General features: G+C 40.8%; 1 protein-coding gene across 2 annotated transcripts in view; it reads left to right on the plus strand.

Moving 5' to 3' along the window:
• The window catches only part of POLA1 (DNA polymerase alpha 1, catalytic subunit), a 297,087-nt gene that overhangs the window by 11,651 nt on the left and 258,713 nt on the right, over nt 1-26,723 (plus strand). For both annotated transcript variants that reach the window (XM_047076032.1, XM_047076033.1), the window contains 12 exons: nt 4,968-5,083; nt 5,528-5,590; nt 6,415-6,507; nt 6,935-7,022; nt 7,313-7,514; nt 7,602-7,780; nt 13,402-13,514; nt 14,384-14,500; nt 15,767-15,841; nt 16,733-16,871; nt 17,671-17,825; nt 23,804-23,888. In XM_047076032.1, the coding sequence (XP_046931988.1) occupies nt 4,968-5,083; nt 5,528-5,590; nt 6,415-6,507; nt 6,935-7,022; nt 7,313-7,514; nt 7,602-7,780; nt 13,402-13,514; nt 14,384-14,500; nt 15,767-15,841; nt 16,733-16,871; nt 17,671-17,825; nt 23,804-23,888 (1,425 nt within the window). The remainder of the gene's footprint in view (nt 1-4,967; nt 5,084-5,527; nt 5,591-6,414; nt 6,508-6,934; nt 7,023-7,312; nt 7,515-7,601; nt 7,781-13,401; nt 13,515-14,383; nt 14,501-15,766; nt 15,842-16,732; nt 16,872-17,670; nt 17,826-23,803; nt 23,889-26,723) is intronic.

Consider the following 26,723-nt stretch of genomic DNA (forward strand, 5'->3'; position numbering starts at 1 on the left):
TTTTTTTCTTTGTGCTATTTTATCAGTTTACTACCAAGGTTCATTTGTGTTTGTATTCAAATTAGGATTTAAAAAAATCCTTTGTTTTAATTTCAATTTTTGAATATTGTGAAAGATTTTCATGATTTCAAAATCAAAACGATACTGAGATCAAGACTCAGATAAATCTTATCCTCATCACTGTGCTCTCTACTTGGTTTTTACCCAGTTTCCCTAGGTAATCATTTTTAATAGTTTCTGATTATCCTTCCTGTTTTCCTTCCACAAAAGAAATAAGGATAAATGTAATTTTTTAATGTTGGATGTTACTTATTCATTAGTTATGGTAAATATGTGGACTGTCTTTCTGGTTTCTGCCAACCTGTGTAATGTAGGGACTCTACACGGTGGTACCATTTGGTAGCAATGTGGCTAATTGTGTATTTGTAGTTTTTGTGTGTCCATGAAGAAGAGAATGAAAGGAACCTGTGTGCTTTTTATCTCCCTGAACGGAGGAAGACTTTGTTTGAGTTATGGCTTTGTTGTGAATTGTCTTTATCATCTTTAATGACTCCCATCAGTTACCTGGACCTGAGTTTTGTTATCTGTAAGTTAGGTTGCACTGGACCCAGAGGTTTTTGATGAAAGGACCCATGTCCTGGTCATCTCAGTGCCAGTCACAGTAGCACGTGCAGAGAAAGTATGCAGTATTTGTTGAATACACGAGTCATCTTTTTGTTTCCATTGTCATCTTGTTATCTCTTCCTAGTAATACATCAGTGAAGAGAATGACTTGGCATTCTCAGTTTTATACGTCTTTATTCCATGCTTTGCCACCATTCATCCATGAGTCCCCACTGCCTCAGTGCCCCTCAGGAGAGCCCAATAAGGTCCCTAAGATCTTAGGAAGGGAAAGAGAATTCTGTAGTCCCCTTGGAAGACTTAGAAGAAATTGGGGAGTTTTGCATAGATGTAAAAGGACAACTCTCTGGTGTGGATCCAGTCCCTGACATGTTTTCAAATAGAAGCAGAAAATATTAACTAAGTCCTAATGAAAAAACAAGTAGGAAAATGAATAGAACAAATAAAACAGAAGTACTAACACGGTGAAAGATTCTACATCAGATGTTGACCCCTATTCTTTATGTTTCTTTTTGTCCTTTTCTAGATACTACTAACCTACAATGGGGAGATTAAAGCCTACTTAAGAAACCTTCCATGCTATTCAAACCTCTGTTGACCTTCTCTTTTGATACCCTGTATTAGGACCTGTATTTTGTGTTGTAAACATTTTGGCCATTAATTTTATTCTGGTTTCAAACTGCCAAATGACTTCAATAAAAAATTATTTCTCATATGTTTTTCACAAATGTTCTACAATTTTTTCATTTTTAGGTACACGAAAAAAATGCCTTTTTTGCAGTTAAATACACATACGTTTTATTATAATTGATGTTTAATAAGTTAACAATGTTTGTAGCCATGACCATTATCTAGTTCCAGAACATTTTTAGCACCCCAGGTGGAAACCCATACCCATTAAGCAGTCGCTCCTCAGTCTTCCTTCTCCTATCACCTGGCAGCCACTAGTCTTTGTCTCTGTGGATTTGCCTATTTTGAAAATATGTGGCCATTTGTGTCTGGCTCCTTTCATTTAGCATAATGATTTAAGGTTCCCTTATGTTGTAGCATGTATTAGCACTTCCATCCTTTTTGTGGCTGAATAATAATCCATTGCAAGGCTATACCACATACTGTTTATCCATTTATTAGCTGATGGAATTTGGGATGTTTCTACCTTCTGGTTATTGTGAATTGTCCTGCTACAAACATTCATGTGTAAGTTTTTGTTTGAACACCTGTTTTCAGTTCTTTTGGGTATATACCCAGGAATGGAATTAAGTGTGTATATTTTTATTTTTTCCTCACACAAAAGAGATTTTTCTGTGGATGCTTTTATACTCTGTTTTTTCACTTAACAGGGTGACCTGAAAATCATTCCATATTAGCACATGGAGATACTTCTTTCTTACTTACTTATTTCTACATACTTGCATAGTATTTAACTGTATAAACATGTGATGATGGTGTATTCAAATGGTTTCCGTGAGTTGTCAATTAGATTTTCAACAATTTGCTTTCACAAAAAAATCTGCATTGAGTAACTTGGTGTGTGTGGTGCTTTTCTCAGAGAAAACTCCTAGAAGGAGGATTGCTGGCTCAGAGAGTAAATGCACATGGAGTTTTAGGAGATACTGCTCCAGTACTTGTCCCATTTTGCACTCCCATGAACAGTATGAGTGTCCATTTAGACCCTATGGCCTTGCCAACAGAGTGCATTGTCAGGCCTTTGGATTTTTGGCATTCTGATACGTGAGAAGTGACATCTGAATGTGGTTTTCATTTGCGTTTCTTCTACAGATGAAGTTGAGCATCTTTTCATGAAACTTAGAGCTGTTTATACATTTTTAATTTTTAAGTTTTTTTAGTGTTTGCTTATTTTTGAAGGAGAGACAGAGTGAGCGGGGGAGGAACGGAGAGAGGGAGACACAGAATCCAAAGCAGGCTCCAGTTTCTGAGCTGTCAGCCCAGAGCCTGATGCGGGACTCGTACTCACAAACTGTGAGATCATGACACGAGCTGAAGTCAAATGCTCAACCCACTGAGCCCCGACTGTTTATATATTTTTTAATGTGAACTGTATGTTTGTGTTTATTGTGCACATTGTTTTTGGGCCTTGGGGCTTTTTTAATATCAGGGAATTTCTTAAAGTTCATTTATTTATTTTGATAGAGTGCTTGGGCATGAGCAGAGAAGGGGCAGAGAGAGGGAGAGAGAATCCCAAGCAGGCTCCACACTGTCAGCACGGAGCCTGATGTGGGGTTCAAACTCCTGAACTGTGAGGTTATGACCTGAGCTGAAATCAAGAGTCAGATGCCTAACCAACTGAACCACCCAGGCACCCCAGGAGTTTTTTTTAATCAGAAAAATTGGTTCTTTATCTGCAAAGCACTGCAAAAGTTTTCTTGTGTTTTGTCTTTAAACCTGTTTCTGGTATAATTGAATCTGTCAATTTTTTTCTTGCAGATGGATTTTGAATCTGTTAGAAATACTTTTCTTATACCCAGCTTACAAAGGAACTTGAAAGTATTTGTCTATTTTCATTAAAAATTTTTTGATCTGTGATTTTTTGTGTGTTGGTACTGTTTTCTTTACAATTGGAGAGCCAACACTACTTGTTAAAAAGTCCATTTTCTCCCCAGTGATATAAGATGCCACCTTTATTATATGCTAGGTTACACAAGTAATTCAGTCTTTTCTGGATTCAATTTTCTATTTCATCTGGTGGATATCTTCTTTTAAAAATTTATTTTAATGTTTATTTATTTTTGAAAGAGTGAGACAGAGCATGACTAGGGGAGTTGCAGATAGAGAGGGAGACGCAGAACCTGAAGCAGGCTCCAGGCTCTGAGCTGTCAGCACAGAGCCCGACATGTGGGGCTCAGACTTACAAACCCTGAGATCATGACCTTAGCCGAAGTTGGATGCTAAACTGAGTCATCCAGGCACCCCTGGTGTGTGTATTCTTACGCCACACTGTATTAACTATTCATTCTAGGTCTTTTTGAGGTAGAGAGTTCTGGAATGAATCAGAAAGAGGGAGTAAAACTGGCAGTATTAGAAGAGTTTGTAGGTGATTAACACATTGCCATAAGAGAAAACATGGAAAAAATGTTTCCGTGCCGTTTAGTGTTGTTACAACATATTGTGTGTGTGTGTGTGTGTGGTTGCTCTTCCTCAGAAGATGGAAATTAGGATGCTACGCTACCATGATTGGTAATCCTATTTCTTCATAGTTCAGTTTTCCTGCCATCAGGATAGCACTAAAAAAGATCTGATGAAGGCTGCTAGGCTAATCCTCTGGTTCCAGATGAGCTTGGTTGTTTCATTTCTCTTGGAGAAAAAACAAAAAAAAAATCCTACCTTTTAAAAAGATTTCTGGGGGCGCCTGGGTGGCTCGGTCGGTTAAGCATCCGACTTCGGCTCAGGTCATGATCTCACGGTCCGTGGGTTCGAGCCCCGCGTCGGGCTCTGTGCTGACAGCTCAGAGCCTGGAGCCTGTTTCAGATTCTGTGTCTTTCTCTCTCTGTGACCCTCCCCCGTTCATGCTCTGTCTCTCTCTGTCTCAAAAATAAATAAACGTTAAAAAAAAAAATTAAAAAAAAAATAAAATAAAAAGATTTCTGTTCACACTAACAATAGCCATTAAACAGTCCTGCTTAGTAACTTATCCTGATATTTAGTGTTTCATCGGTTTTTTTTTAAGATTTTATTTTTAAGTAATCTCTGTATCCAACATGCAGCTCAAACTCACGACCCTGAGATCAAGAGTCACATGCTCCACCAGTTGGGCCAGCCATGTCCCCCATCATCAGTTTTTTTTTTTTTTTTTTTAATTTTTTTTCAACGTTTTTTATTTATTTTTGAGACAGAGAGAGACAGAGCATGAACGGGGGAGGGGCAGAGAGAGAGGGAGTCACAGAGTCGGAAACAGGCTCCAGGCTCTGAGCCATCAGCCCAGAGCCCGACGCGGGGCTCGAACTCACGGACCGCGAGATCGTGACCTGGCTGAAGTCGGACGCTTAACCGACTGCGCCACCCAGGCGCCCCTCATCAGTTTTTATAATAACATTTAGCCAAAGTTTTCCTGAATTAAGCCACTTTTAAAGATTCTTCCCTGTGTACCACGTATAAAGTCTCATATTCTTGTATTTTATTATTTCTTTTTTAGTAGGCTTCATGCCCAACATGGGACTTGAACTCATGACCCCAAGGTCAAGAGTCACATGCTTTACCAACTGAGCCAGCTAGGCACCTGTGTTTTTGTATTTTGAATTCTTTATGTTTTTCTTTTCATTTTCCTATGCAGAGGGCAGGTGACTAGGCTTTTAGTTGTACATGTTTATGACTAAGTTGTATTCCAACAGGCAAAGATGAAAAAGCACGTACTAAAGACAGGAGGAATGTAAAGAAGACTGTGGTGACAAAACCAAACAATATCAAGTCACTGTTCATTGCTAGTGCTGGGAAGAAGACTGCAGATGTGAGTTTCATGGTTTCCTTGTATTTTGTCTTTTTCTTTGAGAAGTAAATTTAGTATTTGATTGTATGGACAATAGGTGCTCAGTGTTCTTGAGCACTTTCCATTGTATTTTCCCGCTTTCACGAAGTTGGATGTGTATTTCTAGATGAATTTAGGCACCTCATTGTTTGGAACTTGGAGATAGAAAAGCGAACGGACAGGGTGTTTATTTTATTGATTAGCCGGAGGCTCCTGGAATGAGGGTGAAAACAGGATGGGGGCTCTAGGTTTAGGAGTTGCATGTACACAGGTGGTGGTTAAGATCTGAACGGTAGGTGAGTCCTCAGGGTGGGGACTGAAGAGGGAAGGACTGACTGGTTGGGTTCTTCCTTTCACAGACACATGGTGTGGGTGAGAACGTGAAGTGCAGGGCTTTCTCATTCTGTCTCCAATTATACTTTTCAGAAAGCTGTCGACTTGTCTAAGGATGATCTGCTAGGTGACATTCTCCAAGATCTGAACACTGAGGTAAGTCATTCTCGGGGAGTTGTCAAATATGCGGGGGACATAGGCTGAAGAAACAATTCAGTAATTTTACAAAACAGACTGCTGCTAGAATTGAAAACACACACACACACACACACACACACACACACACAAACAACTCTCCAAATTGGTTTCTTACCACTTTAGGTGAGTAGTTTCCAGCTGTTACAAGCTATGCAGTTATGTCGATGGGGCTGCGTGGGGATGTGTTTGAGGTAGTAAGAACATACACGAGTCAGTTCTGGGAATGCATGCTGCTTGTGTTTAGTTGCTGCAGCGTATGTTCCCGAAATAGATTGAAACCTGTCAGTCTGCACAGTCAGGCATGAGATCCTCATCTTGAATTCAGAGAGGGAGTGAAGGAAGAGGCAGTGAGCTGTTCCTGAGACAACTCAGACAGGCTCGGCTGCTCTGGGAGTTTACACTGGGGCTGTTACACGTGGAGACTAAATTCATTTAGAGGTGTGTTTCTTTCTAAGTAACGCTTCGTTAAAACAACACCAACATGTGTAGTTCTAGCTTGACAGTTTTTACATGCAATATCCTGGAGGGGTAGGGGAAAAGTATGTTAAGTTGTAAAAAGAAAAAATTGGGTGAGAGGTGGATTTAATATCTGTTCTGGTTTTCTAGTGAGTCTGGTATTGTTGCTATAGTAACTGTAGTACATGAACATAGATCTGCTGGGGGAGCAGGGAAGGAAGAATGCTTTGCTTATTAGGCTTCATTGGGGGGAAGAAATGTACTTTTTCTGTCTTCTGGTAAGCCAAGCATGGCAGTGAATGTCTGTCTTACTCCTCCTTTTAAAGACACCTCAAATAACTCTACCACCTGTAATGATACCAAAGAAGAAAAGATCCATTGGAGATTCACTGAATCCTTTCTCTGTGCACACCCCCAAGGTAAAGTGAGTGGAAAAACCTTCAATCTTGATTTGTATTATTGCTTAAAACTTACTTTGTTGCTTTTCTATGTGAGGGAAATGCTTTTGAATTTCTTCTTGATTTTTGTTTTAAATTAGGACTCCCTTTTGATTGTATAGTTTCATGTATTTCAAAAATAGCATGTGCCTGCTTCTTTCATAGTAAATTTTTAGTAACTAGTATGTGTTTATTATAGGTATTACAGCTGTGCTAAATGCAATAATTTTCTTCCTGGAAACAAGTATTTTTTTGGTAAACCTAGGTAACAGTAAAATAATGGAAGCTGTTACATTAATGATACATAAAATTGTCGTATAAATGGGAACTGTTGTTTTCTCCGGTCAGGGTAGGACAGTATAAAATACTATGCAGGTTTAACTGACCGAACATGTAAAAATATTTACAGGCAGTTCCTTCAAGAAAAACTGCTTCCCCTGTCTCAAGGAAGGAGCCTCCATTAACTTCTGTTCCCCTTAAACGTGCTGAATTTGCTGGTAAGTCTAATGTCAGAGCTGCAAGGCTGTTGAGCAGTTGCAAAATGCTGTCGGGAATGGAGGTCCCCTGAAGGAGGAAGTGGAGGCAATTTTGAAGGTATTGTGATAGCAGGTTTAAGGGTGAAAGATTTGAATCCATAGCAGCAAAAGTTAGAAAACATCCAATTTGGAGATTGAACAGGAATGCAGGCACAGTGTGGGAGGAAGGGTAGGCTGCTGTTGCCGTGTGGGGGAGGCCTTTGTGTTACATGGCAGCTCTACATGATGGGAATGTGTGATGACGCCTACAGGAGAGTCCGTGCCAGCTTTGTGTATAGACGACAAGAAGGACTCTGGGACAATGAATTTTGAAGACGGTGACTTTGATGAACCTATGGAAGCTGAGGAAGTAGATGTGGAGCCCATGGCTGTCAAGACTTGGGACCAAGAGAGTGAGCCAGCAGAGGGGGTGAAACATGAGGCAGATCCTGGGAAAGGCCCCTTGTCCTACTTGTAAGAGCATTTTATGACTTTTTTGGCAGGTAGCACTACAAATGACTCAGTTGGATTTTGAAAGTTTTTGATATGTGATTTCTGCAGAGGAAGTTTCCTCCCAGATGTTTCTTGTTGGGACATTGATCAGGAAGATGATAGCGGTTTCTCAGCCCAGGAAGTCCAAGTGGATTCTGGTCACCTCCCGCTGGTAAAAGGGGCAGATGAGGAACAAGTGTTTCAGTTTTATTGGCTGGATGCTTATGAAGATCAGTACACCCAACCAGGTAATCATACGTATGGTAACCGCCTTTAGTACAGAATGGTGCCGTTCCCTTAAGTGCTTTAGTTACTATAATTGGCAAAGGCTCTGCCCTCACATACATGTGTAGTAAAAGAGCACCATTCATTCATTGTGAAGTGTGTGAGCCACCCTGGTGGAGATCAGCTGTGGTATGAATAATCCTTAAAAATGTGTTTTCTGAAAACCAGTTATATGTGATTTTGGAATCTGTGCTTGTTGTTCACCTTCGATGTATCTGAAGTTGTAGTTATGCGCTTTCTTTTAAATGGAATCAGTCATTAATTTGTTTATTTAGCAAATTGAATACCTGCTGTATGCCAGGCAGTGAGATGCCGTGAATTAGCCGGACAAATTCCCAATCCCAGTGGAGCTTACATTCAACTGTGGTGGGAGTGGGTGGGGAAAAATGGGTGGTAAATAAGGTAAGTTGGTAAATGGTGTGAAGGCAGTTAGTTGGGGGATGGCCAGGGAAGGCCTGTTTGCGGAGACCACCATTGGGTGAGATCTGAGGCACGTGCTGAGCTGAGGAAAGAGCATTTCATTGTGATGAACTGGTGAGCACAGAGGCCTGGAGAGAGAAAGGAGACCGGTCTGATTGTAGCACAGCAATCCAGTGACAAGATTGGTAGAAAATGAAGTTGGAGACAAAGGCAAAGGCCAGGTGATGAAGGACCATGAAAGCCACACTGAGGAATTTAGATCTCACTCTAAGAATGGAGAGGGCTGCAGTGGAGGATTTTAAGTGCTGGTGGCGTGGCGGTGGTAGTCGTATAGTTGGGTTTACTGTTTAACAGGAGCCTTCCGGTTTGTGTGGAGAATAAATAGGTCTGTGCGGAGAATAGTGTGTGTGTGGGGAGGGGAAGACTGGAGCCTGGAGATCATTCAGTACAGGGCAGGCATGCTGGTTACTTGGCCTAGTGATGGCTGTGGAGGAGGAGAGGAATGAATGTATTTCACATGTATTTTGACATGAATTTGTCACTGGATTGACATGGGGACTGACAGGAGGAATTGAGGATGGTTCCCAGGTCCTCCTCCGAATGAACTGAGAATGTGAATGCTGCCTCAGACAAAGCCAGGAGGCTCTCTAGTGTTTTTTTGTCCTCCTTGAGCCCTTCTTCACCCCAGGGTTGGGCATGCCAAGGTAGGTCAGATTAATATAAAATACCACATATATCCTTAAGCAGAGTTGCCTTCACTCGGATCCATTTCTGGGTGTGAGGGTAGATGCAACTGTGTATTTTTCAAAGTGGTTTCCCGGAGGCTGCATCCAGTGAAAATAGAGTATCCATGAAGCAAGTGAATGAGTAAGAGGAGTAAGCATTAACCATCAGTCTTGTAGGCCAGATTTATCTTAAAGATAACCAGGCATTGACATCCACTGGAAGGTTGTTAACAGTCTCTCCGAAGGGAGCGGAAGCATTAATAGGCCTCAGCATAGCAAATGCATAGGGACAGGTGCAGAGCCATTTGAGTAGTGAACTGCAGTGTGTTAGTTTTGTAGGTAAAGAATAAGCCCTGTTAAAAAATCTCAACCATCTTAGAAATGGTATCTACTTCAGCTGTGACAAGACAGTTCGGTTAGACCCTCGCACCTGTTTGGCTACTACCTCTTTGCTGCTCACCAGTGGAGGGTAGACTGGCAGGTGGGGTTGCATGCGGCTGAGCAGGTATTTCCCATCCAGTGCCGAAACCCAGGCCTGCCCTATCATACGGCTTCAGGGGACACCATTTTCACATGTGCTTCACGTGTCTCCCGCTCCCTGGAGTTCAACACTGGGGGGCTTGCTGGAGTTGCGCGATGTGGTGGGCCTGCCCTTCCCAGTGCTAGTCTATCTGCTGGGTCCGCTCGGTGCTGGATTTGATACCCTGTCTTGGTTAATGGTCCCATCAAAACCAGAGACTCGGGAGCAAGCCTTGACTGCCCCTTTTCCTCACTTTCCTCACCATATCTTGTTAGTTTTCTCCTTCTCAAGGTGACAAGCTGTCTTCTCTTTCTCCTTGCGTCTTCCACCTCTGATCCCCGCTTGCCTCCTGAAACCATTGTGATAGCTTCCTGAGGGATCCCTCAGCTGTCTTCCCCACATTGCTGCCAGAGCGATTGCTCAGCAGGGGAGCTCTCACCACGTCATTCCGTTGTTAAAAAAAAAAAAACCAACAACAAACCCAAAACACACCTCAGTGGCTACTGTCTGCAACATAAAGTCCAAGTTCCTCAGGAAGGCTTCTGACACCTGCCGTGTATGACTTCTGTGTTCTAGAGATAGTTCCCTGTATACACCTGCTCCTGTTGATACCATGTGCCTTTACTCATGGTGTTTGACTGGAATGCCCTCACTGTCTCAGACCAGGTGTGTCATCTCCTGGAAGTTTTCCTAATCCTCTAGACCAGCCTCATTTTCCCTGGGACCCCATCATACCCTTTCCTGGTGCACTGTTTGTCATACTACTTTGTAAAGATCTGATTCTGTGTTTTTCTTGCTCCAAAGTATTTTATTTAACTCCTGGATGGACGGGACCTTTTATTTCCAGCTTCCAGCCTAATGCCAAGCATGTAGTAGGTATTGAATAAATGTCCATTGAAATACACTGCATGGCTGTGGACAGGCCTGTAGATGCACATGGAAGGTTTCAGGGAGCCAGAGATGCATTCACTGCTGTTGTTGAGATTGCCTCTTGTAGCCTGCTAGCAGAGTGGGGGAAGAACGGGTAATGCAGAGAGACACGGTGCCGGCCAAGGTTAATCCACGTATAAACCATCAGATTGCCCACTGGGAACTGCCAAGGATTAGAACCTGAAGCAACAACAGTCTTGTTTTCTGTGTGAAAATGAGTTTATTATTTCCACCTTATGTTTACTTGTTGATACTCTGAGAAACCGACAGCATCGTTTCGCAAGACAAGGCTTAGAGCTGCACCATCCACTATGGTAGCTGCTGTCCACATGTAGCTCTTTAAATTTAGATTTAAAGTAATTAGAATGAAATAAAAAAATTCAGCTTCTCAGCCAGTAGCCACGTTTCAAATGCTTTAATAGCCACCTGTGGCTAGTAGCTACCAGATCCATGGATGGCATAGATAGAACAGTTCTGTCATCACAGAAATTTCTATTGGCTAGTGCTTGTCTATAGTCATAGTTGTTGGAGGTTAAGATCGAGGCATTGAAGCGTGGCTTTATTAGGAAAGCCACGAATTTATGATACGTATCGTTACTGAATCTCTGGTGCTAACCATAGTCAAAGATAGGCCTTTTCAACCACTATCGGGAAATATTCTGCATTTGAAACAGATACTAGTCTCTTATTGGCTTATCTCCCAAATGCTATGGTAAAAGGAAATTTCAAGTGCTGGGGCCTCAGGCAGTCTGGTCTAGTTATAGAGAAGGAAGTTAAGGCTTCAAAAAATAAAGTGGCCAGAGCTCTGGGCTTCTCACCCACAGTCCACTCTGCTGTTCTGTGGCACTTCTTAAGCTGCGTTCTCTGTGATTGATGCCAACGGGTTAAAAAGGACGACTTAAAAAAAAAAAAAGACGTCCTTTAATCTCAGGGGGTTGAACAGTTTCATCATGATAGCAGGTAATGATCACTGAGCCTTGGTGAAATCAATGCTGCTAATAAAAACGAAGTACTCCCAAAGACCCTGTTATTGTGTCTCACGTTTTTACAGATTCTAAGTAAGTCAGTTATTGCTGAATGCTCCATAATTATGAAAAGAGTCTTACTCTTTGCATATGGGAAGATATCCTGTCTTCATTATGACTTTTTCAAGGTTGAATAATCCTGACTGCACCTGGTTTCAGCTAGTAACTTTGGGGGGAATGTAATCTTTGTTTACCATGATCTTTTTGTGGCAAATGAGGCATAAACAGTGTCAAATGTGTTGCATGAAGTGTGATATTAGTTTGACTGTAAAATGAGCTATTTGAATCTGTGAATCCAATATTAGGGTCTTTATTTTTCTTTGCATGGAATTTTGTTTCTTCGTCTCTCACTGTTGTGAGGATGACTTTTAATTTTCTGAGCTCTTGTGATTTTTTTCTTTTTTAATCATTCCCCACAGTCCTCCCTTCCCTCTCCTTCTCCCCCCCACCCCAGCTGAAAATCACACAACTCTTTTAAGAATTTTAATCATGTGCAGAAATGAAATTTTTTAGATGGTCTTATTTCCACTAGAATGAGTGACAAAAGGAAGCACTGATGAGCTATCTTGTGAAACTGGAGTAATTGGCCTTGTGAACAGTAGCCTTTGCATGTGCCAGAATTTTCTTAGTGCTCAGACAAGTGGCTGTGTTGAGTGGCTATGCTGATAACTGCTGTCTAATTATGCACAGAGCTCGGGATTTTGCACAGTGGCCATCTTTTAGGTTGACAAACCTCTGGAGTCCTTTCGTGATATCCAGTTTTCATGAACAGTGACTTGATGTCTATGTAGAAAGGCTTGTTTTTACTTTGTGGTATACATTACATGGGAATCTCAAAAGGAGCATGTCTGCTGATTTGTTTGCTAGATCATTTTTTAAATAGGAATAGAAGAAAAACGAACATGATAAGCACCACCTATCCAGATATTTAAGGAGTGAGGTAGAAAGGGTAAAATAGGAGATAGTAGTTGAACTCTCTTATGACATCCTTATCATTATATAGAATATGATATATGAGATCTATTATGTTTTTCCCCAAATGCAATTTTACATAATAGAAAAATAGTGATGCACCATACATAGCTACTCTTATACATGAATGTTAATTTTTATTCCTAAGTACAAGTGCTAAAAAGCAAGTTAGTATTCTCACACTTCACAAGAAGTTTCTTTTTATTTTTTAATTTTTTAAATGTTTATTTATTTTTGAGAGAGAGAGGGAGAGCACACATGCGCACAAGTCGGGGAGGAGGGGCAGAGACAGAGGGGGCAGAGGATCCCCAAGTGGGCTCTGCATTGACAGCAGTGAGCCTGATGTGGGGCTTGAACTCACAAACCACAAGATCATGGCCTGAGCCAAGGTCGGATGCTCAGCCGACTCAGCCACCCAGGTGCCCCCCCACAGGAGGTTTCAGTAGGAGATTTGTTGGAGAATAGTTTGATTTTTTTTTTTTTTGTTTCTCTGAATCTGGGTAGTCCCAGTTCTAGGGAAGTTTGTTTTTTCCTTACACTGACCTAGGGTATCTCTTTAATTTCTGAGGTTATGTATACATTGACCTGGGATGTCTCCCCACTTCCCCAGAGGTTTCTGCACTAACCTGGAGTGTCTCAGTAGTTCCCCAAGTGTGGATACTCAGACTTGGGATGTCTCCCCAGTAACTGAAGTTTATCTCTCTTTACCTGGGATATCCCGAATTCTGGGGAAAACGTTTACATCAGGTTGGAGAATCATTCTGCCCCCTGACATCTCAGCGGTCACGTTTTACTAGTGTGATGTTGTGTGGCATAAGTACTGAGTAAAGGAATTGGGCTTGGGGGGTGGGCAGCTGTTGCAAATTTACTATAAAAAATGGTGTGTCATGAAGGCATGAATGTGTGGACACGTTCAGTGAGCCTTCACGCTGCGCCTTTAATGTGAGTAATTGAAACACTTCTTTTCTCATGGTTTTCTCCTATTCTCTTAGGTGTGGTATTTCTGTTTGGCAAAGTTTGGATTGAATCTGCCAAAACACACGTGAGCTGTTGTGTCATGGTGAAAAACATCGAGCGAACACTCTACTTCCTTCCCCGCGAAACGGTAATTGCTAGTGGTTAGCCTCTAATTCCAAGTACGTTGTATGTTCTGCCACCAGCCATATTCTTCAACATTTTCTTGAATTTGAATAGAAAGATAACACATAGCAAAGTAATTGTTTCCAATACTTGGAGCATGTTTTGTGTTCTTTTCCTGAAATGGAAAGAAACTGTTGTGATCTTGTTTTTATTAGTTACTGGCAAGTCGTTATCCACAGCCTTGATGCTTCCTTTTTGCTGACTGCCTGATGACCACTGATTGTCAGCAGCTCCATTAGAGGTTGGGAGAAATAGAGAAATGTAGTAAAACTGTTTTCGTTAAGAGTGTTAAAGTCTGCATTTTAGTATATAATGCTTTCTTCTCTCTGACCCCTCATTTCCATACTAATCAGGGTTGGGAGTGTATGGCTCTAAAATGTCCCAGGGCATTTGGCCCAGTTTTCATGCTTTTGCTATGCACGTAGCAGTACCGTGCCCACTAGCCATTCAGCCAGGTCAGCTCCATATGCTCCTCCTTTTGAAATTGGGACTTAATACCCACACTCCCCTCCCAACCCCAGCCTGTCCCCTGAGATCTCAGCTGAACTGTGAAGCTTCTTGGTCAGGATTTACAACACTATTCTTCCATTTTGTAGAATCAGTCATTTTTATCTGATGTGCTTTTATGATGCCACTGGGAGGAATCGGGCATTGGGTTTCGTACCTTTTTGGGGTCTCTTTGTATCTTTGAATTCATCTCTCTGTAAGAGTGTTCTTTTAAATGTTTAAATGTCTGAAGATGAGAATTGAATGAGACTTGGGTTTCTGGTTGTTGAAAAGATCTCATATACGGATACTTTTTTTCCTTTCCCTTCTCTCCCCATGGGAGAGCAGAAAATTGATCTGAATACAGGAAAAGAAACAGAAACTCTAGTTACAATGAAGGATGTTTATGATGAATTCGATGAGAAAATAGCAGCAAAATATAAAATTATGAAGTTCAAGTCCAAGGTTTGTATTTGGTGATAATTTTTTCCAGCTCTGTTTATTAGTTGTTTGTTCATTTCCTGACTTAACAGAATAGTTACTGTATGTCTTCTTTGTACAAAATGTGTTTTTTGTGACTGCAATTCATTGAATGGAAATTTCATAGATACCAATGTAAAGCTAGTATGTTAAGATTTGTAAAAGTAATTCTCTTTACTTAGAAAATAATTTTCTTGAATTTGAATAGAAAGATAACACATAGCAAAGTAGTTGTTTCCAGTACTTGCAGCATGTTTTGTGTTCTTTTCCTGAAATGGAAAGAATCTGTTCCGATCTTGTTTTTATTAGTTACTGGCAAGTCGTTTTGGTCAGAAGGTTAAGGTGTTATAGTCAAACAGTGGGGACTATAGTGCTATTTCTGATAGGATAAAAATCTTTTATTTGTGTGTTACATATTGATTGGCCTTGATTTTAGTGATATCTCTGACACCTTTAGCCATCATCGTAGGGGACTGTAACCCAGCATACTTTTAACAGTGGTTTCAGCAAAGGGAGGATTGAGTTGCTGACGCTAAGGTTAATGGTCTTAACTATTTGAGCTTTGAATTACGGCTGGTGGATCATTCCTCTAAAATTCTAAAAACAGTGTGGTATAATGGTGAAGAGCATAGGTGCTGGGACCAGACTGCTTGTGCTTTAAGTCCTAGCCCTACCACTTTGTTGTGTGTGTCCTTGGACAAAAGCTGAGTGATTTCTCTGGGCCTGTTTGTTCACCTGAGAAATGGGGCCCTATTTCAAGAGTTGTGGCAAGAGTTAAGTCACTTAATTCGTGTTAGGTGATTAGAACAGTCAGTCCTTGGTGCTTGATAAGCACTCAGTAAATAGGAGCTATAATTTTAATGCTAATTAGTAATTTTTCTAGCAAGATGGAATTGGTTAATATCAAAGAGTAGCAAATGATTTAATACATTAACATTATAAAAATTTTAAATCTTTTATTGCCCTTCTTGAATGCAAATATTTCTAAGTTCTCTAGTGTCTAAGAGATAACTTTTTAGCATTTTGTCACTGGGTGTTTTAGTCCTAGTTGAAAGGAGGAAAGGGTGCCCTTTTGGCTTCACTTACCTTTGTGTTCCATAATGATACTAGGTTCCTCACTGTTGAATACAGGGGCACGTGTTGTACATGGAATGCTTGTCATTTTCATTTGTGAAGTTTTTGTGTTAATGATTTTTTATTTTTATTATTTTTATATGTTTTTTGCATATCTCTTCCCCCGCCCGTCTCCAGCAAGTGGAAAAGAACTATGCTTTTGAGATACCTGATGTTCCAGAAAAATCCGAGTACTTGGAAGTTAGATACGCGGTAAGTCAAAATTACTGGCTTTTGGTTGAGAATGACATTTCTCTATTTTTGAGACTTCAGCTGGCTTTCAATTAGGAGTATTCCCAGGGCTCCTCAAGTCCATAGTTCAGTGAGGTGGACTTACAGTCATGAATAATGAAAATGGTTCAAATTAATTTGAGTACATAGAACACTGGTTATGCTGCCTGTCTCAGGCTTTCAAGTATGCATCTTTAAATAAATAAGTTGAGATTGCACAACTGCTTGTCAAGTGGAGTGAAGGCCACATGATGGAGTTGCACATCATTAGTCTGTTGGAGTGTCCCTTCTGAGCCGCGGAAAGGTGAGAGAGGATCGTCCGTAGCGTCGCTGTAGTGCTGCTCTTGCTCCCGTGATAGGCAAGGTCATTGCTCTGGGATGTTAATTAACTGGGCCTTAACCTCTTTTTACCTTTGTTCTAGAGTTTTGATCTCACAATGTCGGAAAAGGGAAACTTTTAAGAAATGTTTCTGACAGTGGTGATGAAAAGTTCCCTAGGAGCATTTTGAATGAGTTCCACTCTCTTGCTTTCATTCTTCTAATGGAGTAGTACTTACTCAGCTGTTCTTTATCAGTAAGGCATGTACGGCTCTGGACAGAAATCCTCTTTTCCGGGAGTTTCTTGGCCTATTTTTCTTCTAATGGGTGCCATCAAGATGCATTATTTTGTCATTGTGAATTGTTTTTCTGTCCTACTGTGAATTGTTTGGGATTTCATTTGTTGCAAATTACATTTCATATATATCAAAGGGATTTCTTCTGGTGGTTCGTAGAGAGGCTTTTGTTTATTTCAAATACAGACTTCGGAAAATGTGAAGTAATGGTTTTAAACAAAAAAGGGTTGTTGTTTTTTTTCTTCTTTGCCTTTTTCAGGCTGAAATGCCACAGCTTCCTCAGGATTTGAAAGGAGAAACTTTTTCTCATGTATTTGGGACCAACACATCCAGCCTGGAAATATTCTTGATGAACAGAAAGATCAAAGGACCTTGTTGGCTTGAAGTAAAAAATCCACGTAAGGAAAAATTTACCTTCAGAAAGTTAAATTGCCAGTAGGGTGATTTTTAGAAGTTAAGGACTTGGTCTATTTATTTCAGTGTGTCCACGTCCTTTTTTGTGTTTCTTTCCTCAGAGTTTTCCTCGAGTGAGTGTAGGGAATTTGCTTGGAGCCACTTCATCGCTGCAGTGCCTGGCAGTTCGGTGGGAGGGAGGCCTTAGTGAGTCTGGGTGGCCTTTGCCCGCACCCCTCCCCGCATCCCTCTCTGTGCCGCTCCTGGCGTGTACCTCCCACCCTGCTGATGGGCCCCCTGTTGTGCGGAGCGAGCTGCTCACCCCTGAAGGAGAGGCAGCATCCCTGCCTGACGGGGACAGTGCTCATTTGGTTTATTACCCGATGTTTTCCAGTGTTTGCATCTGTGATACTCTGTTTTGTCTTCACAAATCTCTTAAAAATGTTTGGTGATTCCTTCAGGGTAGTTTTTTTTTTTTTTTTTAAACCTATTTTAGGTCCTGGATTCTTCAGAAAATCAGATGAAAGCTGTGGACCTTTTACCAAGAAGATGAGCATATGTGTACACACACCCCCACCTACCCACCCCCACATACGCGCGTGTGCACACACATACACACACACACACACATGGCTTTGCATACAATCCAGTAATTGAGCTTATTTTTAGTTAGATGATGTAATAAGACATTCTTATTAGAATATGGGATTGAAGACTATCTCAGTTAATCACAGATGTCTTAATTATAGTAGTTTTCCTTTTTCAGCAAATGGCTGTTGATCTGTTGTATCTGTTCTCTTTCAGAGCTCTTGAATCCGCCAGTGAGTTGGTGTAAAGTTGAGGCAGTGGCCTTGAAACCAGACCTGGTGAATGTGATTAAAGATGTTGGTCCTCCTCCAGTTGTGGTCATGTCTTTCAGCATGAAGACAATGCAGAATGCAAAGACACATCAGAATGAGGTAAAGAAATAGGGCATATTTTTGTACCCATGTCTCAGATGCAATACTTGCTTGAACTTGTACAGCTATTCTATAAGGGAAAATTGTTCTTTCTGGAGGAGAAAGTACTAATGCAGTACCAAACTCCATTTTGGAGAATGTATTGAATGTGTTGGGTGCTGGAGGTGTTCTTTAAAGATTTAAATTACTGGGCTTATTTTTATTTTTTGTTTTTTGAATATTTTATTTTGGAGAACTTTAAGTGCACTTGGAATAATATAATGAACTCTCATATACCAGTTACTCATATTCAGTGGTTAGCAAGATTTTGTCACACTTGTTTCCTCCCACCTTTAATTCTTGTTGAAGTATTTTATTTTTTAATTCATTTTTAAATTTTTAAACATTTTTTTAAGTTTATTTATTTTGAGAGAGTGTGTGTGCAAGTGAGCATGGGGTAGGGGCAGAGAGAGAGAGAGAGAGAGAGAGAGAGAGAGAGAGAGAGAGAATGCCAAGTAGGCTCTGGGCTGTCAGCATAGAACCTGATATGGGGCTTGAACTCATGAACTGTGAGATCGTGACCTGAGCTGGAGTTGGGTGCTTAACTGACTGAACCACCCAGTTGCCTGTCAATCTCTTTTAAATGGGAGCAGCTCCCTCCCATCCTCTTTTTTCAGTGACATTGACTTTAAATAAGTCATTTTTCGTTGTCTCATACAATGTCGTATTTTCTATGTATGTTTGCTTCCTGGTGTCATTGGACAGTTTCTTTTATACCAGGGGTTGATCAAGTATGGCCTGCAAACACATCCAGCACACCACCTGTTTTTGTAAAAAAAAAAAAAAAAAAAAAAAGTCCTTGGAAGACATCATGTCTATTCATTTATGTATTATCTACAGTTGCTGTTTGACTACAGTGGCAGAGTTAGTAGTCACGATAGAGGCCATGTGTCCTGAGAGTGTAAAATATTTGGTATCTGGCCCGTTACGGAACAAGTGTGCTGGCCCCTGCTAGCTAGTGCTAAAGCATGGATTCATTTCAGTTTTGACTTTTTGGGTCAGTATACTTTATAGGTGGTATGATGTATTTTATATTGCATTATATATCAGCAGACGTATTAGGTCTGGCTAAAACCGCTATTAGTGGGGTTATGATTGATTAGTGGGTTCCAGTTTTCATCTAAAGGCAGTTTTGTTTTTTTTTTATATACAGAGGGAGTATAAGTAGGGGGAGAGGGGCAGAGAGAGAGAATCTTTTTTTAAAATTTTTTAAATGTTTATTTGGGGGAGAGTGCACCAGTATGAATGGGGGAGGGACACAGAGAGAAAGGGGGACAGAATCTGAAGCCTGCTCTGTGCTGACAGCAGAGAGCCCCATGTGGGGCTCGAACTCATGAACTGCAAGATCATGACCTGAGCCGAAGTTGAATGCTCAACTGACTGAGCCACCCAGGCGTCCCTAGAGAGAGAATCCACTCAGTGTGGAGCCCATTGTGGGACTGGATCCCATGATCCGCGGATCATGACCTGAGCCAAAATCAAGAGTTGGGTGCTGAACCAACTGAGCCACCCAGGCGCCCCCTAAAGGAAGGTTGTTTTTTTTTTTTTTTTTTTAACATTGGTGCTATTAATGTTTTGGTGTGACTAATTGATTGTTGTGACAGCTCTTCTGTGCATTGTGTGACGTTTAGCAGTATCCTTGGCCTATACCTGATGCCTCTACCTGATCCCTTCCCCCTAGTGGTGACCACCAAAAGGCCTTTGCACCTCTCCAAATATCTCCTGGGGGTGAGGAGAAAACTTGTTCCCCTTTGAGAACCACTGATTTAATGCCCCCCCTTTTATTTACCCGAATTAGTTGTTTCATTAGGAGTTGTAAAGCAGTTTTCTAATTTCTGTCATCATTTCCATGTTTGTTAGTTATATATGTTAAATATTAGAACGTTTATTAGTTGAATTTTTCTATAAAGTTAACTTTTCCTCGTTAACCAGCACTATTTGGTTATGCTGCAGTAGTTTGTACAGGAAAGATGAGGGAAATGTGTACTTCTTTCTCTTTCATTGCCAATTTTCTGAGTAGGAAGTTGGAGGCCTCCATTATATGTATTGTTGACTAGTGATTTGTTTATTTTTGTTGTAAATTATATTTTGCTTCCTCTTTTATGGAATATTATTATGAACTCATGAGTTTTATATTTACACATGGTGGTTCGGTGTCTTGCAGTCATTGTTATTTTTGATGCTTAAACTTGTCTTTGGTCAGTGGGAGTGTCTTATGTCTGCTTCTAAATCCTTTTGACTTTGAGGGGAATTTTTTTTAACAGTAGCCTTTTGGCATTATTTTTGCTCTGAATTCTTTTAGTATGTGGTTTGATCTTTTAATAATAGTTAATATAGTAGATGGCCATAGTTAAGTGTGTGAGAAAGTTTTGATTTGTTCAAAAAAATAGTATCCATTCTCTAGCATCTGGAGTGAGATTTCTCAGTACCATTTCACAATAAGGGAAGTAGGGCTTCATAGAGAAATGGCTAATTCAGGAAAATGCTGGGAGTGTCTAGCTATACTAGAAAGCAAGGATGATATTTAAATCTACTGAAGCTGTGTCAGAAGCGTTCAGGAGTCAACCTGAAGAGTTTCCTACTGGCCACGGATGGGACGTTGTGAACACGGACAAGGATAGGTCCAGCACACTGAAACGTGTGAGTTCACAATGCTACTGTAAGCTTTTGCAACCCAGCACCGGTCACCTCTGAAGGCATCTAGGGAACCAAGTCACTAGTTCAAAAACTAGTCAATAACGGGATTGAATCTAGCATTTATCTTGATTTTTTTGAATTCATATTGTACCTCAGCTAACTAAGTAATTGGTGAAGTGGTTTCTTTTCATAGAAGGTTTCCAGCTAAGAAATGATAAAGGAAAAATGGAATATTTCCATTTTGCAATTCCTAATGAAATAATGAATCTAGGCAATGATCACTAAAAGGGAGATAACCAGACATGACGTGCCTTTGCCATCTGATAGAAGGCATCAGTAGCACCTCTAACATATTCATACCAAAACATTGAATGCGATTTTGACCAAGCCTTTAGATCTAAATGTGAATTCACCAGCAGTACAGAAACAGAGGAATGTGTTAAATGGCATTATTGTGATACAAGCCATAGAGTTGATACTGTAAAGCACTCTACAGGGTGAATGACCCAGCTTCTTCAACAAATGAATTGCTGGGAAATCAAAGGTAGGGAGGGATTGTACCTGTAGTTCTATATATTGACCAATTACAGAGTATGGGCTTACTTGGTAAATAAAATTGAGATTGTTGGGAAAACATGAACATTTGAATCTTGCATGAATATTTAGTGATTTTAAGGAATTGCTATTAATTGTATTAGTTGTAATTTTATTACGTTTTTAAAACCTTTTGGGGCACCTGGGTGGCTCATTCACTTGAGTTTCTAAATCTTGATTTTGGCTCAGATCATGATCTCACGTTTTGTGGGTTCAAACCCCACATTGGGTTCGGAGCTGGCAGCGTGGAGCCAGCTTGGCATTCTCTATCTCCCCCTTTCTGTCTGCCACTCTCCCATATGTGCTGTGTATACACGCGTTGTCTCTCAAAAATAAACATTAAAAAAAAACCTTATCTTTTATTTTTTTTAATGTTCATTCATTTTTGATAGAGTGTGAGCTTGGGAGGGGGATAGAGAGAAGGACACACAGAATCTGAAGCTGGCTCCAGGCCCGACACAGAGCTGGAACCCACAAACCATGAATCACAAGCTGAGCCAAAGTTGGACGCTTAACCGACTGAGCCGCCCAGGTATCCCCGAACTTCTTATCTTTTAAAGTAGTGGTTCTTGGGGCACCTGGGTGGCTCATTTGGTTGAGCATCTGACTCTTGATTTTGGCTAGGTCATGATCCCAGGGTTGTGGGATTGAGCCCTGCCTTGAGCTCTGTGCTGACCATGGAGCCTGCTTAAGATTCTCTGTCTCTGTCTCTGTCTCTGTCTCTCTCTCTCTCTCTCAAATAAAAAAAAAATAAAGTAGGGGATCTCAAAGGGGTGAGATTTTGCCCTTTAGGGGACATTTGGCCATGTCTGGAGATAGTTTTGGTTGTCACAACTCAGAGGTGGAGGGCGGTGCTGTTGGCAGTCAGGATACTGCTGAACATTCCACAGTGAACAGAACAGCCCCAGTAACAAAGAATTACTTGGCCAAAAATGTCCATAGCGCTGAGGGTGAGAAACCATGTTTTAGAGATACATGCTGCAGTATTTCTGGGTAAAGTGATAAGTCTGACTTCAAAATAATCTGGGTTGAGGCAGGAAGTGGATAGGGATATTGATGAGTTGATAATTGAAGGTGGATGATGGGTATATGAAAGTTGATGTTGCTTTATTTTTTCTCATAGTAAATTTGAATGAATGAATGAATGAATGAATGGGAGAGATCTTCTGCAGCCCTGAGTAAAGTTGATGGCCTCCTGAGGGTTTAGATTAGATGGTTAATAAAGTTGTTCACTCAGCAAATGTTTCCAAACCATGAGCTCGTGTGATGGAATACTTGTGATTGTTCCAGATAGTGGAAGAGACAGATATTAGCTCGATAGCAGAAATAGATGTAAAACTTACAAAGGATAGATGTGCTCTGGCAAGCATATGATAAAGGAAGCTGCCCTAGCCTGAGAGGCCAGGAAGGTGTCATTGGTCAGAGAAGCTTCTTGGGATGCTCTGAGGATCAAGCCCTGTGGGAGAATGAAGGCAGCAAGACTGGGCAGTGGGAGAAATCTGAGTTGCACTTATGACAAAGGTCTCAGCCAGTCCCAGGGAGCTCTGGGGTGGGGATGACCCTCCAGAGTTGCCCTGAATTGTGGTAAGAGGTTTGGGCCTTCATTAGCATCCCTCCTCTCCGATGCGTTAGGTAGTGGATGCAGGCTGCTTCCAAGAGACTCCTCTGTGAGTTGTCAGCCTCCAGCCCTCTCAGCAGTTGGGAGAATGAGGGCTCTTGTCCTAAAGAGGACTTCTGGGTGACACACCACAGCATCCACTCCAGAAGTCTTTTCTAAAGGAGTAGGGATGGACCTTGAGTACTGGTGGGTGAGTAGGAGTTTACTAGGCACAGAGAATGGGTTTTGTCCCCCCCAGGGGCAGCATGCTTTCTCCAGCACGGTGCCATGGGAAGCCATTATTGGTGCCAGCACAGCAGCAGGGAGACCATTGAGGGAGGCTATTACATGAGTACGTTGATATAATACATTAAAATCTGGATATGAAAATGCAAAAAAAAATAGAAAAGACAAGTCTTCTAATAACCGCAGCCCTCAGCGACAACCACTCGTAACATTTTTGTGTATTTCTTTTCTGCCTTCTTTCTCTGCATATTTTAGTAAAAAGCTAGGATTTTACTGTACATGTGATTTGATTTTCTGCTTTTTTCTAGAGTTTTTCCTATGTCTGTACTGTTTCTAATCAGAATTGCAGTCCTTGCCATTTATGAAAAACTTAGAAAGCAAATGTTTTTTTAAATCTCTACGCCCATTATAGGGCTTGAACTCAGGACTCTGATATCAAGAGTTGCCTGCCAGAAAGTACAGATTTTAAAAAGAAAATGAAGAATACCCACAATGTCTCTTCTTAGTTTTGTCCATTGTTGACATCATCCAGATTATTTGTGACACATATCTATAGCTTGCTTTTTGAAAGAATGAGTCTTTAAACATCACTTGCCTGTTTCCTTTGAGATCCCTGGCCTGGGATTCCGGAGCCCTGAGCTCCAGTTCTAGGTCAGATGGTAATAGTTGTTAATCTCCCGCCTTACCCCTTCCCTCCTCTCCCCTTCTGTTTTCTCTGTGTTTTATTTGTTTAAATACTTCTGTAATAAAAAATTAAAATATGGTCTAAAATATGTATCTTTTAATATTCTTGGTGGTTTTGGTGAGAATGCAGAATGCATAGTAGGTGTCTGATAAGTGATCTTTTTCCCTCCTTTATTTACAGATTATTGCTGTGGCAGCTTTGGTCCATCACAGCTTTGAGTTAGACAAAGCGCCCCCACAGCCTCCCTTTCAGTCACACTTCTGTGGTATGTATTTTTTTTTTAGCTGGTCTGCTAATGGCTTGATTTTAATTTTTCTTATTTTTTCTCCAGCTGTTGGATCAGTAACTCTTTTTTTGATGTTTTCAAGAGTAGTTAGTGCATATTGTTAAACTTTTTTTTTTTTTTGGTCAGCTGTGGACACTGAGTTTTATTGGCTTGGTGGCTCCTATTCAGCTAGTTTATCTTGTTTGAGGGGAAGTTGGGAGGCAGTTTGACATCTCTTTTCTATTCCCGTGGTTATTCTGTTGGGGCATTCTAGTTTTTTTTATTGGGTCAAAATTGTGCTATCACTATTTCCTTTTCATGATGTCATTGTAAAAGCCCATCATAGAAGCCTGAGCAAAGTGTTCTGTGTGGTGAGGCAATATGCCGAGGCATAAATGAGTGTCTACTATTTGGGAGGAGTTCTAGAAATATCACATTGGAATTGGGTTATGCTGTGCATAAAATTCAGTTGGTGAAAATTTCACACAGAAATCTGCATGCCTTGAGTCAGCCTCCAAGGAGGATTCTGACCTATTCGATGTTGAAAGCTTGGCCAGGTAAATAACTATTTTTTTTTCAGTAAACAAGAAAGGGGCATAACACTATTGATCTGTCATGCTTCCTGAAATCTTTTCTAGGCTAGAACCAGCAGTTAACTGGGACAGCATTGCCTGTCTGGTTTTGTGGGTATTAGGAAAGCGGGACTAGGAAAGCAAGCAGAGAAGGAAGTATCATGTGTTATTATTGTGAAGTTTCCCCTCTTTAAGTGGGGTGAAATACACAGAAAAACATGACAGTGAGGATATCGTGCAAAGTAGGTGGAAGAGAGCAGTCATTAGCTCATTTCAGCGTGTATTTATTCACCTGCTGTGTATGCCATGGTGTGAACAGCTGTTTTGAGTGACAAAGAACTTATAGTGAGGGCAGCTTTGGTCATCTTTATTTTTCTAATTTTGAGAAGATTGGAGTTCCTTCATTGTACACTGGTTAAGGCTTTGGTGGTGGTGGAACCCCCTTAGGGAAGTTAAACATCCTCCATTCTGCCTCAGATGGAGGGAAGATGTTTCATCAAAGTAGTTTTAACAGTTAATAGGAACTTAGAGTTCTGTGCGTGGTTTTTCCTTTTTTTAGATGTAATCTTTTAAACTTTTTAAACATTGAGGTATAATTGACATGTAACATTTTAGTTTCAGGTGTTTAGCATAACAATTCGATAATTGTATGTATCATGAAATGATCACAATAAGACTAGTCAACATCTGTCATCATAGCTTGAAAATGGTTTTTCTTGTGATGAGAACTTTTAAGATTTACTTTCTTAGCAACTTTGAAACATGCAGTACAGTATTATTAACTAAAGTCACCATGCTGTACATTACATATCGGTGACTTACTTATAACTGAAATTTGCACCTTTTGACTGTCTTCACCCAATTCCTGTGGGTCCCCTGCCCCATCGCATCCTGCCTCACGACATCTGGCAGCCATAAGTCTCTTATCTGTATCTATGATCTCATTTTGCTTTTGTTTTTTTTAGATTGCACATATAAGTGAGATCATGCAGTATTTATTTTTCTGTCTGACTTACTTTGCTTAGCATAATATCCCTCATGGTCTTTCCGTGTTGTCACAAATGGCAAGGGTTCCTTATTTTTTTAAATTTTATTTTAGAGAGAGAACGAGCATGTGCAAGCAGGAAAGAGGGGCAGAGGGGGAAAGAGAATCTTAAGCAGGCTCCACACTGATCTCCAACACGGGACTCAGTCCCATGACCCTGGGATCATGACCTGAGCTGAAATGAGTCAGATGCTCAACCCACTGAGCCACCCAGGTGCCCCATGATTTCCTTATTTTTTTTAATGGCCGACTAATATTCCATTGTATAAATATGCCACTTCTGTTTGTTCATTCATTAATTGATGGGCACTTAGGTTGCTTCCATTTCCTGGCCCTTGTAAATCATGTTGCAGTGACCATGGGGGCACAGAGTTAGTGATTTCATGTTCTTCAGACAAATACCCAGAAGTAGAATACCTAGATCATATGGAAATTCTATTTTTAAGTTTTTGAGGAACCTCCTTTCTGTTTTCCATAGTGGCTGTACCAGTTTTACATTCCCACTAGCAGTATGTATACAAGGGTTCCCTTTACTACACATCCTAGCCAACACTTGTTGTTTCTTGTCTTTTTTATTTTTAAGTAGGCTCCATGCTCAAGGTGGAGCTTGAACTCACGACCCTGAGATCAAAAGTCACATACTCTACCAACTCATCCAGCCAGGCACCCTTCTTGTCTTTTTGATGATAGCAATTCTGACAGGTGTGAAGTGATATCCCAGTGTAGTTTTGGTGTCCATTTCCTTGATGACTGTGATGTTGACCAGTTTTTCATGTACCTGTTGGCTATCCGTATGTCCTCTTTGGAAGAATGTCTGTTCACAGCCTTTGCCCATTTTTTTTGAAGTAGGCTCCATTCCCATTGTAGGGCTTGAACTCAAGAGTTCATGCCAGCCAGTCCCTAGCCTTTGCCCATTTTTATTTTTTCATTAAAAAAATTTTTTTTAATGTTTATTTATATTTGAGAGAGTGAAAGAGAGAAAGAGAGAGTGGGGCAGAGAGCGAGGAAGACAGAACCTGAAGCAGGCTCCAGGCTCCAAGCTGGCAGCACAGAACCACCAAAGTGGTGGGTTCGTCAACCCACGAACCACCAAAGTCAGATGCTTAAACGACTGAGCCACCCAGGCGCCCCTGCCCATTTTTAATTGGATTGTTTGGGGTTGCTCTTGGGTTCTATGAGTTCTTGTTGTATTTTGAATATTGATCTCTTATCAGATAA

This window comes from Lynx rufus, unplaced genomic scaffold (assembly GCF_022079265.1).
Source record: "Lynx rufus isolate CCGP_SWC_20201006 ecotype Redwood Valley unplaced genomic scaffold, mLynRuf1.p SCAF_14, whole genome shotgun sequence".
Lineage (NCBI taxonomy): Eukaryota > Metazoa > Chordata > Mammalia > Carnivora > Felidae > Lynx > Lynx rufus.